This window comes from Typha latifolia, chromosome 13 (assembly GCF_019914945.1).
Source record: "Typha latifolia isolate L0001 chromosome 13, TyphaL0001v2, whole genome shotgun sequence".
Lineage (NCBI taxonomy): Eukaryota > Viridiplantae > Streptophyta > Magnoliopsida > Poales > Typhaceae > Typha > Typha latifolia.
In genome coordinates this window covers 1,218,268-1,237,719 of record NC_133098.1, presented here as the reverse complement: position 1 = coordinate 1,237,719, position 19,452 = coordinate 1,218,268, and the positions used below count along the sequence as shown (strand labels likewise).

Genomic DNA, 19,452 nt, shown 5'->3' with positions numbered 1-19,452 from the left:
CATTTATGATTACTTGGAGACCACAACATATGACACCATATTGCTATATCCTTTTCAAGCATGGTCATATATGCTCTTATTCGTCTTTATATTAAAAATGATTACAATTTCTATTTGCGTACTAGCTTTTACCATATTATGTATTCTTTACACTGCATTCAGGTGGTAGCACAGGGAATCGTGCTTTATCTCTACAATAATCATAAGTCAAGTAATCATTCTTAACTCGTTCATATGCTGCAGCCTGAGATGGAGTCAGTTCCTTGTACTCCCCAGCATTCCACCAGAGGCCTGGAGATGCACAAGAGTCGGCGCCGGATCCCCCTTGGTCGCAGCCATCGATGTCGAAACCCTGGAATTGGGCCGTGAATGGGGCGTCGGCCCAATTAATTTTTGTTCGTCCACCATTAGTGGCCCAGCTCTCCCCGTTCCACAGGCTCACTATGATGTTCATGGCTTGTGATGGGTACTCCACTCCATTACTTGTTAGGTTGTTGAAGACCCTAATTGGAATTTCGTCCACATAAAACCTGCAGTATAAACAATAATTGGTAGGATATTAAATAGTTTATGGGGGTACAGATATTACTTTGATATCTGTTAGAACATATGGTAAAAATCTACCATGATATTATCGTACTTGGTGTTAGATATCATCATATTTGATATTAGAATATTCTTCATTCCTAGCATTATGATAATTATTATCCTAATTGGTACTAATATTATCCTAATTGATACCAGAATATTCTCGAAATATTTTCAATATTATCATTTTCAGAATATCCTTTATTTCTAGGATATAATGGTAATATATCTTATTTTCTACCATATTTAACCTCTCATATTTAGTGTAAATCTATCAATACCAGTTATGATAGATTCGTATTATATTTTTCCATTATTGTAATGACCTCATTTAACTATAAATAGGCCACTACTTAATTACATCTTAATATATTTACAAGCAACTACGAATAATCTTTCCACCATTACTCTTCTACTATTCTCTTTATATTTTCTACAATTTCTATATGGTATCATTCATCTGTATCTTCTTACTCAAATTTATAGCATATTTAGTTGTAAAAGAAAATAAACCAAAACATTTTTGGTCAACTTACACAATATGATAAGGGTTCCATAGTATCTTATAATCATGGAAGTCCGCAGTTGGGTCGAACCACAACACTATCCTCTGCTCTCTGTTTCCCTGTCCATTGGCGAAGATATTCGTCTGGAGAGAAATAGGCATCCCTTCTACGTTTCCCAAGAACTCGAAGTCCAGCTCGTCATGGTTATTTGAATTAGAGGATAGCTGTGGAGAATTAATAAGAAATTGGATTTTTTTTTTTTTTTTTGTTGGTAGCATTGAGAGATTTGATCAAAAGGAAATCATAGAAGCTTACATAAAAGGCTGTGACAACTCCAGCTGAATCTTTATTAGGTAACTTTATTTTCAAGTGAAAGAGTCCTGAACCATAGACCAATTTGGAGCTGAATCCAGCACCTAGCAGAATCATCATGAAGAAGAATCACCATTAGATACTCGCAGCAATGCTTTGAATTATAATTGGGATTAAGCTTATAAAGGCGAAAGAATATTAATATGTGCAGTACTTGCATCTTTCTTGGAAAGTTGGAGGGGATTATGCTAAACACTAGTTAATACTATCATATGTAGTCTTATACGAATATTATACCTATTAAGTACTCAAACTTAGCTTCTTCAAGCGACATCACAAAGTGCAGCCAAAAAGAATTATAAAAAGAAAGAAAGAAGACTGAAAAATCTACCAATCAAGTGAGAAGCATACATAATAAACACAGTGTAGCAAAACGACTATATATATATATATATATATATAGCTAGATGGTTACCAGAAGATTTATCCATGGAGAGTTGGATCTCTCTCCCTTGATCAAGAAAAGAGACATGGTTTCCTCCCCATGTGATGACGTAGTTCTGATCAAAACCAGATTGTTGATCATCAGCTAAAATCCTCCTCCCAAATGCTCCTCCACCATTGCAAACAACTACTAGAAGAAGACTCCACCAAAGAGTTGAAGAAGCCATCACTCACACCTCTATGACTCTATTCCCATTACGAACTCCGTAACACCGATTTATATAGGTGGTTAGCACCAAAGCCATCGAAGGAAAGCAAAAAGTGTATGTACGAGTAGGACAAGAATACCCCTCCCCCTCTCCTCTACCCAACTTGTTTCACCATCCTTTTCCACAAGGTTGTTTTGGTCTTTGTGCATGTACGAGTAGGTGCTCAAGTTTGGTATATAGTCGATTTGTATTGGAGAAAAAGATTGGATAAGATTTACGTACGTAGGTGGGGGAATACGGGTGTGTGTTACGCCATGCAAAGATGCATGCATGGGTGTGGTTGTAAAAAGAGACCACATATATATATATATATATATATATATATATATAGCAATCTTGTCACAGGTTTCTACGTCAGAAAAATTGAGCTCCATGGATAAGATCATGAGAGCAATGATACATATGATGACATCCATGAAAACAACCTTAAAGACTAGGTAGATATGAGTTATGGTTCAGAGGTGGGCATGCTGAAATTATGTTAATGTTAACATATAAATTTTCTTTACATATAACATCGAATCTAGTTCTAGTAGTTTAACAGAAGATCGAATGGATCAATAATGACAGTGACAACAACTTCAACAACTTCAACATCTTTTAGGGGCTTCCTATCAAGATATATATATATATATATATATATATATAATCAAGACTGTTAGACTGTTACTAATTTGATATCAACCTTCGTAACTTCCGATATTAATTTTGAGTATACACTTGTAAACTGGAACCACTAATCAAGAAAGCCTATTAAGAATGTAGTTGAGGTGATGGTGCCAGATGAACAGATTACTTGGTAGTTCTTGAGAGCTGCATCAGTGCCTCGCTGGCATTTTTCCAGCTCGATTCGCAGACGTGGACTGGATATTAATAGACTGCAAAATAGGACATATTTTATAATCTACAGGAGTCCTTAAATAAATCCAGCTCAGAAATACTCTATCCGACTATTTGGCACTAGTGAGTGTTATTATCATGGAATGGGCAGCATGTATAATGACGAGTAGGCGATTTATTCCATTAGGATTAGGGAATGATAATGATAGAGACCTGCAACTGGCATAGAATTGTGGATGGGAAACTTGAGCACATAACTTTCAGCAGAAGAAGATAACAAAGTTCGTTGTTCTTATAGGCATTCACTATAGAATTCGTGCAACTATTTGCCTTCCATGACATTAAAAACCAGACAGAGATGATAGAAGAGTAGTTGATGTAATGTAGAGAACGAAATGGCACCTTCCAACTTTAGCTGTTGTGAGGTCACGTCTAAATAATGCCGTCTAAGAGTTATGGGTCCTCTACCAGATAAAGAAGTGTGTTTTTATTTGTAGTTTGTTCGTTACTGAGACTTGGGAGAGAGTTTGGAGGAGAAAAGGAAACGTCCACTTCGTTAGTTTTTGGATTATATTATGGAATACAACGAAAACGAAACCCAAGGTTGAGGCATTTCGTTGTAAATTATGAGATCTGCCAGAAAAATAAAATAAGCAAAAGTAGCAGAGCATAATTCAAACTGGAAAAGTCTTGGTTAGGCTAGCATGTTAACTTATTCAACTAGGGGAGTTTGGCAGTAATGTCGTGTAAGGATCATTACGGGAAACAATTCCGTTAGATGATTACAACTAGATCATCTGTGAAGCCTCAAAATCACAGAAAGAATCATGATTACATAACTTATATTGCCCACTACTACGAAATGTACAAAGTTGCTATCAAAACATTGGACCTAACATCCAACTACTTACTACTTGTACGTAAACCAGCAGCATAAACAAAAAAGAATTCTTCGTTTGGTATCTCGACCAATCTCATTGTTGGACTCTCACTTTGGTTTTTGAATAATAAACCCGCAACAATAAGAAGCCTTCTCCTCAATGATGAATTGCCTCACCTGGGCTGTTAATGCATCTATGCGCACAAGAAGGAAGCCCAACGTATATTCAACTATTTACCATAAAGGAAAAGGAGGGAAAAAGGAAGAAAATAAATAAGAGAGAGGAGTTAAATGCAGCTAGAAGAAGATATTAATCTCCTTCTCACTCATCTCAAATACATGGTCTCGAGCCTCGGATAGAGCAACCTGTCCATATAAATCAAACAGCAAGTAAACATGAATTCTACAGGTTAACACCAAGAGATTATATAAATTCAAACCTGTCCATATTTGGTAAGGAAGTTGCTTGTAAGGTTTAAAGATGTGACGGCAATATCTTCATTGGCCTTAAGTGCTTGAGCTAAAGCAAATGCTCCTTTATCCTGTCGTGAGAGAGACATTACATCGGTATCAATCCTCTCAGAAATGTTATTAGTGTTCACAAAAGTGCTTTTTCTCCTAGACTTACCCTTATCTCATTAAATCCCAAATCAAGAGATGTCAAAGCTTCATTAACAATCTTTAAGCTGCGTGCTAAGCAGACTGCCCCCTGCAAGAAGAAAGACAAGGAGAACTCCAATGAGAAACGATCAGAAACACCAATAGTATGAATTCCATAAGATATTTAAGCCATACATCATCTCCAAGACCATTTGCTCGCAGGTCCAAAGTTGATAATGTGGTATTGTACTTCAAACAATCTGCAATGTATTCAGCACCCTTTGCTCCTATCTGCAGAACATACAACTCAGAAGTGGAGGAGATATGTTGAATCAGCGTCATTTTAAAATAAATAATTACCTGGCACCAACCAAGCTTTAATGTTTCTATTTTTCCATGGAACTTCAGTACTTCGCACAGAGCCTGTGCCCCATCAGGTCCCATAGGATTGTAGCCTAACTCCAACTGCAAGACTCATTATGCATCAGCCCCAGATATCAGGGAAATGATTTAATACGCTAAAATATCCAAATCTTTTGACTTACTGTGGTCAGGACAGAATTATCTTTCAGGACTTTGGCTATCGCACTCACCCCACTTGAATGGATGTTATTACCACCCTGAAAAATGTTAACTTTGAGAACACAATATGACAGCTAGGATTCTTGACAGCTCCTAGTCATCGACAAAACAGTGAACATATAGGCAAAGAAAGGATGACATTTGACAGAAATATCAAAGAAATAACTCTCACCAGATCTACGGTAGTTATTGTGCGATTCTGCTTCAGAGCATCTGCAATCTTTTCAGCTCCCTGTCAAAATTATAAGTTACAGTTACAGTTGATGAAGACAAACAATAAATGGTCATACATAAGAAAACGTATACATCCACAAGCACATGTTTACACATAAAGATGGCTATGCAAAATACAAGTGAAGCTGTGAAGGCAAGTGCATGACACATACAGAGGCATCAATTGATGAAGGTGTATATAGATGTGCGTGCATAAACACCCATGGAAGGGACAAATGTGGACAATTTTAGTCTTCCAATGCATAACCAACCGTTATGCCCCAAACCACAATGTGACATGTGACTCAATAAAAAAATACTGTTCCATATATCATAATTTACATGCGACGAAAGTTTAGGGGTACTCATTAAGCACAATCATCCCCATGCTATTGAGAATCATTCACTTTGTGAGACCACTCTGTACAGGTAACAAGTCATTAAGACTTTCTGAAATTTGACAAATGGTTTCAGATGCATCCAAATGAGCTTTATTCTCCAGCCAGAATTCAAGCTGTTCCTTCTAGGAAAAAAAGCAATATAGCCAGCTGGTTCATATGCTTGCTGCCTTTGGGCATTTTACCAGCACAGGTGTTGCAGTAAAAATGCTACATACAAAATTCCTTCGAGTACAAACATGGGACAGATCTACCTTGACAGATGGTTCAAGAATATCAAATACATAATGGTTTAGGAAAAGCAAAAGGTGACATCTGGTTGACAAAAATTATACCTCGTCGCCAATATCATTCATGTAAAGATTCAACCATAGTAAGGACTTGGTCTTCTTGATATATTCAGCAACATGAAAAGCACCCTTGGAGCCAATATCATTATTCCCAAGATCTAAAAGTGTTATCTTCCCTAAAAAAACCATGAAAGTCAGACAAATAAGACTTAACAGGAGAAAAGTATGTCACACTCTAAAAGTAGACCTCTGTGAGAAGACAATCCCGACATTAATGCCCGTACACCCTCATTACCAATGTCATTTCCATGCAAATGAAGTTCCTGGCAGCAATTTCAATGAAGCATTTATTTAAGATTCATCAGATGTTGCATAACTGGCATTCTACAAAATGAACCATACTGGTAACTACCTACAATCTACAAACAAGTGAACTGCATAAAGTTAACTAGAATAGAATTGTACCCTTAAAGACTTATTTCCTTCAATTCCTTTTGCTAAACTTGCTGCACCTAGTGCTCCACCATAGTTGCCACTAGATGTGATCCAAACGAAAGTAATATTATTTCAATTTCAAAGCATAGCAAGAAATGCAACTATATGAATATGGAAAGCATGACATGCATATGTCAATAAGCAAGTAAGCATCAGAGCAAAGTTATGGCTATCGGGCAACTAACTTGAGATGTATAGACCGAATTGCATTATTCTCAAGCAGGGCTCCAGCAAGACTTGCAAATCCCTATTTCAGTTTTCCAAAAAAAAAAAAGGAAATGTATATCAAAATAAATACACATGTCATTAAAAAAAAATCTTGAAGAGAATGAGCAAGAAGCCCGCCATACATTGTAGTCAATCATATTGTTATTAAGTTCCAGTACACGTATCTTGGAATTCTTCTTCAGCATTTCTGCAATCGCCTTTGCCCCCTGCATTGGAATTTTTTTCAGGTACATCTAAAGTGCTGAGACGTGGCATTCCATCAAGAAGCAGTTATCAGATTAAATAGACAGAAATGGCCAATTAGAACCAACCTCATCTCCAATACCAGTACTGTTCATCTGGAGTTTCTGAATACCAACATTTCCCACCAGAATATCTGAAAGACACTGTGAGCATGATGATTGTTATACTCGGCATGTGAATTTGGATTTAAGAAGTCAAAAAGAAGAAACATCCTATAAGGTTTCCTCCTGAATCATAATACGCAAAAGGATATCTTCCAGAATATACAAAAAGAGAAGACCAGGTACTTCACAAAGTTGAAATCTAAAAAGAAAATGACTGCCCAAGTATAGTGGAACAACCAGGTACTTCACAAAATACTCTCCTACAAATGGCACACCAGAAAAATAATAGAGGTAAATATGGGTAGTAGAATAACTAAACAAATTTCTATCAATTGCCAAAATATGGGATCTGTTTCTTATCTGGCTCGCAACATTTAAATATTGATATATGAAAGAATTTACCTTAAAAGGAGAGAAAGATATTAAGGAAAATGGTCAATGAGAATAGCTTATCAACCAAGCAACCACAACAGACAATTCTAAAAAGTGCATCAAAATTGAAAGAGAGCAAAATTTGAGAAGTGACCTTGGCTCCTTCATCACCGATCGTATTTCCAGACAGATTGAGAGTTTTCAGAGCAGTATTTATTTGAAGGATGCCATCAAATGCTTTTAATCCAGCTGCTGTTATCCCATTGCCAGAAAAGTCCACTTCCTCAGCACTCTGAAACATTAAAGTATTGCATCTAAGAATTTTTATTACCAAATCATTTAATAAAGCCTTCAGTAGAATGAAAGGTTCTAGATCCGAATATCTTGCAGAGAAGTTATATAACATAACACAATAATGAATATGAAGTTGTGAGAAAACCACTATACAAAAGCTCTGACCTGATTGTAACCCAGGCTTTCCGCGAGAAAAAACAGTCCATCATCCCCAAAGTTACGACCTGTCAAGACAACAAAGAGAGGAGACCTACAGTTTTAGCCACAGAAATGGATTATGTTCAGGAACAATCAAGAAACTTGGCCTAGCAAGCTATAAGAGTGCTGCTGGAGGTTGACATTTCTAGCATGCAAGATACCAAAAAAGGTTTTGCATGTCATCTTATCCAAAATTCTAAGTGTCACAATTTTCTTACAGATAGTATAGCATGTTTGCCACAGGAATACCATAATAGAATATGACAACAATAATGAGAAGATCAGCACCAGCATCATCCAAGTCTCTTTCAGTAGATACGGTATTAAGTATCGATTATAGAGCGTCATAGTTAATAAGACTAAGTAAAGGGATTCATTCACACCTATATAGAATTTCCCTCTATCTGCCAACAGTTTCCATTAGAAATAAGTCTAGCACAGAATCCTAGAGGTCTGACAACGACTAAACGTTCGGTCATAGAAACTTCCTCAATTGTAAAATCTACTAAAGGAGCCTTATTCAAGATTGATATGAAATGTCTGGTGAAGGTCTAATTCTAATAGTTTAAGATATCTGTGCTAATCTATGACATAGAGAACATAAAGTTAACACTTAAAATAACACAATAACTGACTCACCTGCCATGTCAACGCTTCTAAATGACCTAAGTTCTTTTGCAAACTCATTGAGCCTCTGCTTGGATTCCCTCTCAAGCTTGAAGCTAGCGCCTGATGATAAGTTTGAACCAGGAGCAAAGGACCATTTCAGTCCTGAAGAGACTGTCCCCTGCTCTCTAGAAGTGGAGCTCTTTGGTTTTCCCACAAGTACCTTCTCAACCACCTTCCACAAGACTGTCCCCTGAAAAGATAAATTAGTAGTCTGTCCAAATTACTAAAGCAATATACACATTCCTAGACGTTGAACCGAGAGAGCATCTCAAATAAAAATCTTAACTCAATTAGATTCTTACATTCTAGGTCTAAGCCTAATTTCGATTTGGATTTCACTTTCGAAAACGAAAAGAATGAGAGAAATAAAAATAAGAAAGGACGACGCTAGGCGAAGCGCAATCCCTTACCAAAAGTAACAGCAAGAAATGCTCCAGCGGGGAGAACGAAGGACGCGATCTCCTTCACGGGCACCGGAGGCAATGTCCTCTCCGCTTGTGATTGCCGGTAGACTTTCCTACCTCCTTGGCCTCCGCCTCCTCCGCTTCGGCTCGGCCTTCCGTCATGCATATCAGAGGAAGCCCTGGGAACAAGAGAGGTCAAACCTCTCCTACTCCTGAACTGCGATGATGCCGGAAGAGGACGGAAGAGGAAACCCGAGCGCCGTGTCACGGGATGGAGCGACGAATGAGAAGAGGAGGAGGAGGAGGAGGAGGAGGAGGAGGTGGAAGAAGAATCGAGGAGACGAACGCTAGGTTTGAAAGAGTAGGAGAGAAGGGTAGAGAACTCCATTAGAGAGGGAGGGAGGGAGGGAGGGAGGAGAAGAGGACGAAGAAAGAGAGGGCGAGGACTTCCGCCGAGTCTGCTTGCTGTCAGAGTAATCTAGTAGCTTTTCGGGAAGCGAATGGGGGATAGAGGAGGTTTAAATAGGTTAAGGGGTTGGAGTGATTGGGTTTAGTCCGACCGAGCCAGGATTGGGTGCTTTGATAGTTCGATGTCGTTAGGTCAAGCCGTTTGCTAAGTTGAGTTCAATATCTACGTGACCAGATCCAATTTAACCCTTTTTGCAAGTTACGTCCAAATAGGATTTATAGGAACTCTATTGCAAAGCGAAACCCCTCTTAATTCACAAAGTACAATCTAAATATCAAGTATTTTCGAAATATTTCTGTTGATATGATATTTCTTTTTCCTGGTAATTTTCAGGAAATCCTTCTGTTTAGTTCCTGGCTTTTCAAATATGACAGAGAATAAATAGGCAACAAAGTGAGACCAGCTCAAAAGTGCAACAAATAAGCGAAGGGACTAGGCTGTTAAATTCACTATTAAAAGCCAAAAGAAGAGTCACAATCTAAAACCAGCAACAAAAATGTGGCAGTAGTGTATCTATTCGACAGCTATGTGAGACCATCATTATAATGTATAAGTTTTTCTTTTTCCAACTACCTCTATTTTACTTTACCAAAAAGAATGAATGATAGTTTGTACATGTGATAATAAAATTTAAGTTACAAATAGCCACAAGCCACAGTAGCCAGCCACACTACAAGTTCTCTGCCTACAGGAAGTTGAATCGATGCCACAATCATCGTCAGCTCTGCATCTGTGATTCAGATGGGCATCAGGGACATGACATGCGCTCTCGCGGCGTGGACCAATATTTCCTCCAAAGATTGTTTCTGGACACACTTGGGATGATAATGCACTTATTCGAGATGCTTGATTTTCATCCTACAGGAAAATAAGCGCAACGCAATTTGGTTAGAGTTGTATTAAACAACAGAACATAATAAGGAAGCCTTGTCATCCATCTGATTTGCCAGTTTACGCACTACTTCTAGGGAGGCTAGATTCATTAAATCTTCTTCTTTCTAATAAATCTATCTTGCAAATTTCTGTACAAGTTTAAGAGGCTAATTTACACAAATAAAACCACAGGATAAACAGTCCCCAGTATCATAAAACAATCTTCCGAACTTGCTAGCTTAGCATAGCATACCAGTCTACCACATTCATACATATGTACATACCAATATACATATCCAACATAAATCCCAAGTGCTAATATTATTATCTTGTCAGTGTTGAAAATCGACACTTAAAACATCAACTGTATCTACTCAGGATGAACAGCTATATTGGTACTTGTGACTAAGTTTTTCCAAATATTGAAGATAACTAGTTTAAAGTTCTCTCTAACACATCCAAATCGCAGTTGGACCTGGTAATTCACATTGTGCTCGTGCAAGTGTTACACCTACTTGAGCTCCTTATCCAACCTTTTCTTGATATCCCATCACTTTATGATTATGGATGTTATCTTAAATAAATATAGTTCCTGGCTTGGCTACCTCTTCCCTAAATGAACATGGGGTCTTTCCCCTCCACATAAGATTTGTGCATTTCTTTGCTACTTAAATAGCCATCCAACATTATCCAAGAGCTTGAGGTTTGATATTAAATGAGAATCAATAAGAAACAATTCCAGAAAACTATATAGTTTATATAAGAAGTAATATGACCAATAAGCTGATCCCAAGATTCAGGGATAATGACAAGATAATTTTATTGAGGTTTAATATATAATGAGAAACATCAAGAAACAAATACAAAAACTATAGACAGTTTATATAAGAAATAATATGACCAAAAAGCTGACCCCAACAAGATACAGGCAAAATAACAAGATAATGTCCTAGATTTTGGAAGCTAAAGAGAAATTTGTGTTGAATAGGTAAAAGAACATGAAAACAGTAAGTCAAAGACACTAAGCCAAAAGACAACCAGTTGCAGTGATAGAAAAGAGGAAAGGATAAAGATAATACCTTCACTGCCATCCAATTACTGTACATATCTGGAAGTTTCTCATGCCACAGACCTCTTACAGGAAGGGGATGGCCCTCGGTTGTGAATATATAATTTTGATCAGCCAAGAAAGAATCATCATAAAGAAGATAGAGATATTTGCATCTGAAAAAAAAGGACTGTCAAATATTAACTCACTGTAGCTAGAAGTTTTTAATTATTAGCAATGAATAAGTTCCAATTGAAGAGAAGGTTATTTTCCTTAATAGAGACAAAACTACTCACGTTTCAGACAGAAAGAAGCTATGCTGATGATCTTCAAGTTGCATGGTTGAAACATCTCTAACGCTTGCAAAACCACCATCTACTCTAGTATGGTGATTAAGAGACCCAACAATTGTTTCACCCACTTCCAAGTACCAAGGATCTGATATTGAAATATGTTAGTAAACTGAAGCACAAAGGAACTGGGAAAGAATAAACATCTTTAGCATAATCTCTATGGATAGATTTTCATGAACATTAGCAGTCAAATGTTAATAAGAATTTCCGATTTCCCCTTTTTTCCCCTATTCCATTAGCTTCACTCCAAATAGAACATAATATGTTAGTAAACTGAAATACAAAGGAACTGGGAAAGAATAAACATCTTTAGCATAATCTCTATGGATAAACTAAAAGGACTTGAGATTTTTATGAACATTAGCAGTCAAATGTTAATAAGAATTTCCGATTTCCCCTTTTTTCCCTTATTCCATTAGCTCCACTCCAAATAGAGCATAATATGTTAGTAAACTGAAATACAAAGGAACTGGGAAATAATAAACATCTTTAGCATAATCTCTATGGATAAACTAAAAAGACTTGAGATTTTTATGAACATTAGCAGTCAAATGTTAATAAGAATTTCCGATTTCCCCTCTTTTCCCCTATTCCGTTAGCTCCACTACAAATAGAGCATAATAGCAGTGCAAGAAAGAAGACGCAAGTGAATTGTTCATTCATAGGTGCTCCTTGTTCACCATACTTTAATAATTAGGAGATGAATCTCTTACTATCCTTCAATTTTTTGAATATATTAGCTTTAACAACTAATGTACCCAAATGGAGGACAATGTAATATCGGAGATATAGAAGTTATAAAAATGTACTAGTTTGCAGTAATTTTGACATATTCAGCATCTAATTTAAAGTCTGTTGCCTACTTTTTATGACTCAAACCTCTAAAATATCATGCCAGACACTGTATCTAGATATAATACTCATCAGATATGTACCAAATACCTCCTTTAAGTATCTGCTTTTCAAAAACAAACAACAAGAAATTTGGATACTCCAAGCAGACTTCTTGGATGCTTTAGATAGTTTAAAGATAAGTCAAACTGAAGATTTCCTTTTAGGCAAGGAAGGTTCTATTTGTCATTAACAATGGTGGGTGACGTGGGTCCATATCATGTCCTATCTGCAGCCTAGGCAATATAGCACATTCATGAGGATCTGGACAAATTGACACAACTAGGTAGGTTTAAAACAATTTCAGGACATAGAGCATCAGGGAGGCGGTCTGCCAATATGATGTTTCTTAGTAATTTTTGAGATTTAACAGATGATAAGAGGGATTCATTGGCCACGGTGCATGATAGCTCTAACTAAATTACATGAACCTAGGAGCAGTTATTTAACCTTTAGTTGCTTGATAAAGGTAAAAGGTAGACTCTGCAAGCTCAGGGCGCAACGGGTAATATTTCTCTGTGGGATGCAGCATGTTATGGTCTAGAAGATACCTGCATGAAACAAAAAAATGTTATATGTCACGTAACACGAGGACTCTGTCTTTCACATGCATTAAAAATGAACAAGAAGGAAGGTTTATATGCAATTGATCTGCACATGCTTAGTGCAACTACTAGAGGAGTCACAGAGGAAAAAGGTACAGCATGCAAAAGAACAGACAGAAGAAAGAACTTTAACAAAGTAGTCAAGTGAGAGACTAAGTACCTGAATAACTTTTACTTAATTATTCCACATAAAGCATTTTTGTGGAAGTTAAAAAAAATACTCCTGTTAAGAAAGTAAGAATTTGTGCAGATTACCAAAGGCATTGTTAACTCGCTATGACTTGAAAGCTACAAGCAAAGGAATGGTAGGAAAAAGTAGAACACACTAGATTGAGCTATAAAATTATTCTTTAACTTCTTATAGTAGTTGAATTAAATTAATACAGCTCCCTAAACTGAAAGATATCATCTTGATCCTTCCTTTAGATTCTTTCCACACCTTGTTTCATGACAAGACTTGTTTCATAGTAAATATTGTGATTCTCATTCAATGAAAAATTATTCAAATAAACATAAGTGGCAAGAACTAACATTATGTACTCTTGAAATTTTAATTATTTCCTCAGAATTTAAACATCAAATATACCTCTCAGGCAGCACACCAAAACTCTGCCATACATGAAAAAATTCACGATGTGACAAATTCGCAGCAGCAACATCTCCTACAAGAGTCTTCTAGCGACAATAAACGTCAATAAAATATGAAATTCATATGTATCAATTGTCCAAATATATGGGTCTAATAACAACCTGGAGACCAGGCCAGAACGCTTGAAGGCTGGTTAGTTGCCAGTATGTTGGTTTTCCAGTCCTCATATCTGCTTCATGATACCTGACGTGATGAAAAACAGGGTTCATGTTAATTCTCAATGAATAAACTAGATCCAAGTTTAGAACTACTGGAAGGAGATGAGTTTGAAAAACAGATAAATATATTCTGACAGCATTTCGTAAGGTCTCTATACATTACAGGTTGAAGAATTGACAGACCAAAGAAATATTTTTTTACTCCTTTTCACCTAACGAAACACAAAATTATAGCATTTGGATTTTGTAGAATTATTTCAAGAAAACAAGTCACAGATGAAGAGAAAAAAGAGAGGAAGCAACAGTTGTGGCCCACCCAATAGTAATATGAGAACTTGAAAATTTTCATTTGCGCAAGATCATTAGCGAAGCAAACTGCAAACATCATTAACTCTTTTGTGGAAAACATCGTGTTTTCCATCATGAAATCCATTACACCTCACACCCTAATGCATAAACAATTTTCTAGGGATGAATGAATCACTATGACAATGACAATGCTAATAATAATTTTATGTTAAGCACTTGATGAAAATGAATAATCTAAAGAATTTAAGACCAGTAATACCATTTAGGATGTCATTCTTTATGGCATGAAGAAACAAACAAATTTCTCCCTCCTTCCCTTTATAAATGTATATAATTGACTAGTAATTGAAACATATCACTCGAAGAGAGTAGCTTAAAAGAGTAACTAAATTTCAAAGACACCAGAAGACAAATGCTCAAGGTTGTACCATGGGCCATGGCGGAAGTATTTCTGCACGGCAAGATAAGCAGAATGAAACATATCCCAATACTCATCGCTTCCAAAAAGAACATAAGCTTTCATCAAATATTCGTAAAATGAATCAACTCCTACAAGAGATCACAAAAAAAGATAATAACATAACTTATAACCACACACAAACACACACACACACACACACACACACACACACACACACATATATGTACGTATGTATATATAAAATTGAGCAGCAATATCAACAGAACCAAATATTGTTGCATCACAAATATTTATGTCGTAGATACCAATAGGAAAATAGTAAGGCATCACCAGATTCAAAAGAACAAGTTACTAGCAAAGATGATAATGACCTAAACATTATCTGATAAACCATTGATGCAGATAGATATATGTAAAATGGAAAGTACCAGCACCAATGCCTGATGAGTACTCTATCCATTCTCCAGTCACAACATCAAGTGTTGTACCCAGAAGATTCAAAGAACTTCTCATACTCCATAATCTACGGAGAGCACGAAGAGCTGCAGCTTCATATCTAGAATCACCGGTTAAACGCGACAACACTCCCATTTCAAGAATAAGAGAACCTGAAATTTGTGAGAAAATATATTCATATATACTGATGCAGAATAAGTTCAATTCCAAGAACAGAACATTCAGCCCTCTCACCACATCCTGATGTGCTTGTTTCAGTTGTCTCATTCTCCATCACTCCATACTGTCCAAATAAAAACCTCAGAGTGGGAATTAAGAAATAGCATTTTCAAGAAAGGTAGGCCACATATTGCTAGAATAAGAATGACTGGAGAAACATTGATATTATGTTCAGTGTTCATGGATCTCAAAACATTAAGGTAATCTCATAATTTTAAATTCATATTCAATCTAGTTAAATAGATTTAGAACTGCACGAAGCTGCAATTTGCAATTAGGATTACTACAGCAATTTCTAGAATTTTTAGATATGCCTCTCTTAGAGTCCTCAAAATCTGTGGTTGTTCTCTTCATATTCTTCTCTCATTCAAACAGGGATCTATATAAGTTAGTATATAACTATATATCTTTTCAACCTGTTTATTGTGTCAACCTTCTCTTTGGATGAACATTCCTACAAGAAAAGACTAAAGAGTAATTGAGATACAATTTTTCATTCATAAGTCACAACTTTATATAATTAATCCACAAAATTTAATGGCTTTTGGCTCATTATTTATAGCCTACATGATAGAATGATTAGATGATAGTAAGTTCAGTGCAATCCTATATATATAATCATGATTATACCATTCGAGAAACAGCAGAAGAATGTGCAAAGGTTACAAATTCTCTTTCAAAGTTTCAGACTGCTTTAATCTGAGACAAAATAAACTTGAGTCACTTGCTTGATAAGCACATTTTCTGATTTCTCTGCTCAATTTTCAATGCAGCTACTAGTTTTTGTTCTTTAATGTATCTGAACGGGTAAAATGGTAAGTCACCACCCATTCGGTCTTGCTTATGGGAGGAAACTGAGCATGAAACAAGTGCTAGTTATTAGGCAAGTACCACACATCCATTACATCCTCTAAAAGAACTAAATATGATTTGCAGGAAAGTAGAAAAAGGTATAAAACTCTGAAAGAATTTTGTAAATCAAATCTGATTTCAAGACAGAATTTTTACCTTCAAATTGATCCATGCATAAGGCAAACCAGTAGGAGTTTCAAATGCAGGTAGGAAGCGCTGACCTAAATCTTCAGCAAGGTTAAGTAACTGATTCTTGTAAAATCCATCTGCTAGACGTCTTTTATAATTATCTGCTAGAATATGAGCAGAAAGAAGCCCTCCAAGAACTCTTATGTTACACTACAGAAGTGACAAGAACAGGAAATTAGAAACTGTTAGAGAATTCACTAATTATCTAAATTTACAATAAATATATATATATATACTGATCAATCATATAAAGGAATCCTGGAAACATTGTTTTGTAAGGAATCACACTCAAAAGATTCTAGACAAGTACCTCAAACAGATTTATCCGAGCATCTGCATCGAACGTAAGGTTATCTGAAAGCCAAAGAACTCCTTTTTCAAATTCAGTGAAGTTACCTAAGACAACAAGACTGCATAAGCCAAACAGAGAGAGCATCATCTATCAACCTTATTGAATATATCAATATGATATGTACCTCTAGTAATATTTTGGCATCGTAATAAGTATACTTTTACAGGATAAAAGGATACAAACACATGCATCATCTGTTAATCTAGTTAGTCAGGAAATCATAGCCATACAGTTAAATAACCTACTTATGACTATCAGTACCAAAGACAAAAGATATAGTAGAGACTAGAGTCACTAGACGATGCGTCAAATATCAAAAACTAGAATGGTGTGTCTACATTTTGGGTCCTAATGGAAATTCAGAAGTAAATTGAGAATTCAGATCTCATCCTAAAGGACCTTGTGTAGATATAATTCAAAATGTCAACTTACATCTCTAGAGGGAACTTGTATTCATCTGAAGCTACATGCAACAGTCAACAGTTGTTGGTTATAGCTGAGGGAAATTGTTATGTATCTTTAAGTGAACTAAGTGAGTCGTTCTTGAATTATACCTGGATAAAGATTCAATAAGTGTCAAGGCTGATCCATTATAGTTCCGTGGTAAATGTTCAAGCTGAAAGTTGAAAGACAAATATATTCAACATCACATTTAGGTATCCTAACTGTTAGCTTAAATTGTAAAAATCTTAACTTGTCAATAGTTCAATACATTTAGATTCCCAAGCTCGCTAAGGGAGTCGGTAAAAGAATTTGTAAGAGGCTTTAATTCATCATGCTGCAAATTAGGGAAAAAAGAATACTCATTAGTAAAGCCATAAGAGAAAAAGAAACTTGAGAAAACCTTCAGAGTTCTAATAAACCAACCGGGAAAGCATTGGCCATGTACTTCTCATAAGCATGGTAAAACCTGAAAAAGAAGACAAAAACATCGTATAAAGATATAAGATAATTTTTTTCTAAACAAATGTAACAGTTAGCTAATAGTTTGTTTGCAGAAGAAATAAAGGTTCCAATCAGTCAAATGAGCAAGTCTCGGGATGGGTATTCAAATGCCCTCAAGACTATTCAAACGCATTTACTCGATAGCGAAAAAATAAATTAGGCGTTCAAATGCCTCAAGACTATTCAAATGCTCGACAGCAAGGAATCTCAGTTTAGGTGTTTTAATTAAGTATTTTTGCTTATGTTAGGCAATAAGATTCGAGCATGTTCGATCTTATTATCAAGTCTAGTCAAGTCAGGGAGTCATCTATAAATAAATGTGGTGTGTATCTAGTTAGTCATATTAGATTAATGAATTATTTTCATAAGGTCGTCTCCTTCCTCTTTGTTCGACTACCTCTAATCCGTGGAAGCCCTAGCCACCACCTAGGCCGGCGACCGCTGCCTACCTCCTCATCTGGCCGCACCATCTTGACTCTAAGGAATGACCCTACTTCTTCTTATCCCTTCTCAACCGATTTCATCGATTTCCAACGGTATCATTTTCCACCATCTGACCGTAACCCTAGGTCGTTCACCACCACACCTCCTCCCGTTTCTCCATCCTGATAAATTCGATCTCCATTATGAATCTATTTCAATCCCAAAAGCGCTTGATCATCTAACCGTTTGATCTCGAGTAACCCTAACTTTACGCTCGTGAGTCGAAATCTAATTTTGTCTTGGGATTTGAACTCAAAGTGATCGCGGGGTTAGGAAGGTGATCATTACAACAAACTAAATAAAGAACAAGTAGATTACCTCCGACATACATTAAAACTAATTCTTTAACTTCATGTTGACTTAAGATGAACTATTTCAACCAAATTTAACATCATTTCTCCTAACATAGCAAACCCACAAAAAAAAATTTCCTTGATATGGAAGACACCTGGACAGCGATCAGTATACAGGGGGGTTCGGTCAACTCGATCAAAATCTACATCATTACTCGTCGATGCCATCTCCCGAAACAAACCTCAACCATCACAAATTTCTATTACCCGAAGGTCAATGAGCTAAATCAAAAGTACGAAAAGCTTATCCTTTTCGGTTCTAACACACAAATAACAATTGCAGATAACGCGAGAATTCCAGAACAATAAAGAGGGAACAACGAGAGACTCTACTCACATCTTCCGGACCTTCTCCCTCATGTACGTCTTCCTCGAGTACCCAAAGGCGGTACTCCTGCCATTGGAGAACGAATCGAGAAGCAGCAAGAGGAAGGCAACGCATTTCGCGAAACCTTTCGCAGATCGAGAAGCACGCATCGCCTGGTAAAAGAGGGAGGTAGATATTTGGAAACAGGAGAGTGATTTTACGACGCCTGACAGGTAGGCAGATGACGCCTTCCGATTAAGATAAATATCGATGTGTATGTACATTATTGATTTAATAGGGAGTGACGAGAACGCCGAGGAGATAGCCAATAAGAAGAGCCGGAGCTGCTGACGTGGTTTGGCCCTGTGGTCCGAATTATTATATTTTGGTCGACTTAGAGAGGGATTAAATGCTTGAGATAAAAGTTTTCATAGCAGGAAGATCAAAGTGCAATTTTCCTTTCAATTATTATGAATTTATTCGACACTATAGTTGCAGATACCCCAAGCATATCCAGAAGTTTAAAATCTCTCTTAATGGTACCATAGGGGGGGTTCATAAGATCAACTTTGTCAAAGAGGATTTAATGTT

General features: G+C 36.5%; 3 protein-coding genes across 4 annotated transcripts; all 3 read right to left on the bottom strand.

Annotated features, from left to right (window-relative positions):
• Positions 1-48: 48 nt before the first annotated feature.
• LOC140799831 (xyloglucan endotransglucosylase/hydrolase protein 2-like) lies at positions 49-2,092 on the bottom strand. Its single transcript, XM_073154315.1, has 4 exons — positions 1,882-2,092; positions 1,410-1,510; positions 1,125-1,318; positions 49-530 (listed from the first exon to the last, which is right to left on the bottom strand). The coding sequence occupies exons 1-4, from the start codon at positions 2,075-2,077 to the stop codon at positions 137-139; spliced, it is 885 nt and encodes a 294-aa protein (XP_073010416.1). The 5' UTR covers positions 2,078-2,092; the 3' UTR covers positions 49-136.
• Positions 2,093-3,772: 1,680 nt separating this feature from the next.
• LOC140800478 (uncharacterized) lies at positions 3,773-9,420 on the bottom strand. Of its 2 annotated transcripts, XR_012111202.1 has the most exons (18): positions 8,936-9,420; positions 8,496-8,708; positions 7,824-7,882; positions 7,519-7,656; positions 6,957-7,031; positions 6,768-6,851; positions 6,603-6,664; positions 6,388-6,457; positions 6,170-6,245; positions 5,968-6,098; positions 5,194-5,253; positions 4,985-5,059; positions 4,800-4,904; positions 4,635-4,730; positions 4,468-4,548; positions 4,280-4,381; positions 4,071-4,205; positions 3,773-3,989 (listed from the first exon to the last, which is right to left on the bottom strand). XR_012111202.1 is itself a non-coding variant. In XM_073155293.1 (17 exons), the coding sequence occupies exons 1-17, from the start codon at positions 9,315-9,317 to the stop codon at positions 4,137-4,139; spliced, it is 1,878 nt and encodes a 625-aa protein (XP_073011394.1). In that variant the 5' UTR covers positions 9,318-9,420; the 3' UTR covers positions 3,773-4,136. The 2 variants fall into 2 exon arrangements, 1 of the variants encoding a protein (XP_073011394.1); XM_073155293.1 differs by having other exon boundaries at positions 3,773-4,205.
• Positions 9,421-9,818: 398 nt separating this feature from the next.
• LOC140799982 (alpha-mannosidase I MNS5) lies at positions 9,819-19,144 on the bottom strand. Its single transcript, XM_073154588.1, has 15 exons — positions 18,892-19,144; positions 17,641-17,683; positions 17,486-17,551; positions 17,328-17,389; positions 16,732-16,831; positions 16,389-16,571; positions 15,396-15,444; positions 15,134-15,313; positions 14,713-14,833; positions 13,919-14,000; positions 13,755-13,840; positions 13,014-13,114; positions 11,616-11,757; positions 11,351-11,495; positions 9,819-10,256 (listed from the first exon to the last, which is right to left on the bottom strand). The coding sequence occupies exons 1-15, from the start codon at positions 19,029-19,031 to the stop codon at positions 10,029-10,031; spliced, it is 1,728 nt and encodes a 575-aa protein (XP_073010689.1). The 5' UTR covers positions 19,032-19,144; the 3' UTR covers positions 9,819-10,028.
• Positions 19,145-19,452: the final 308 nt, after the last annotated feature.

What these genes read in the sequence shown, in the direction of transcription:
- LOC140799831 (XM_073154315.1), bottom strand. Translation starts at nt 2,077, where the DNA reads ATGGCTTCTTCAACTCTTTGGTGGAGTCTTCTTCTAGTAGTTGTTTGC. An exon ending in CTCCATGGATAAATCTTCTG is followed by an intron (nt 1,511 to 1,881) that starts GTAACCATCTAG and finishes TGATTCTGCTAG; the next exon opens with GTGCTGGATTCAGCTCCAAA. An exon ending in TGGAACCCTTATCATATTGT is followed by an intron (nt 531 to 1,124) that starts GTAAGTTGACCA and finishes TTTATACTGCAG; the next exon opens with GTTTTATGTGGACGAAATTC.
- LOC140800478 (XM_073155293.1), bottom strand. Translation starts at nt 9,317, where the DNA reads ATGGAGTTCTCTACCCTTCTCTCCTACTCTTTCAAACCTAGCGTTCGT. An exon ending in GGGATTGTCTTCTCACAGAG is followed by an intron (nt 6,099 to 6,169) that starts GTCTACTTTTAG and finishes TGGTTTTTTTAG; the next exon opens with GGAAGATAACACTTTTAGAT. An exon ending in TCCTTACCAAATATGGACAG is followed by an intron (nt 4,206 to 4,279) that starts GTTTGAATTTAT and finishes TTATATGGACAG; the next exon opens with GTTGCTCTATCCGAGGCTCG.
- LOC140799982 (XM_073154588.1), bottom strand. Translation starts at nt 19,031, where the DNA reads ATGCGTGCTTCTCGATCTGCGAAAGGTTTCGCGAAATGCGTTGCCTTC. An exon ending in ATGCATGGATCAATTTGAAG is followed by an intron (nt 15,445 to 16,388) that starts GTAAAAATTCTG and finishes TTATTTGGACAG; the next exon opens with TATGGAGTGATGGAGAATGA. An exon ending in GTAATTGGATGGCAGTGAAG is followed by an intron (nt 10,257 to 11,350) that starts GTATTATCTTTA and finishes ATTTTCCTGTAG; the next exon opens with GATGAAAATCAAGCATCTCG.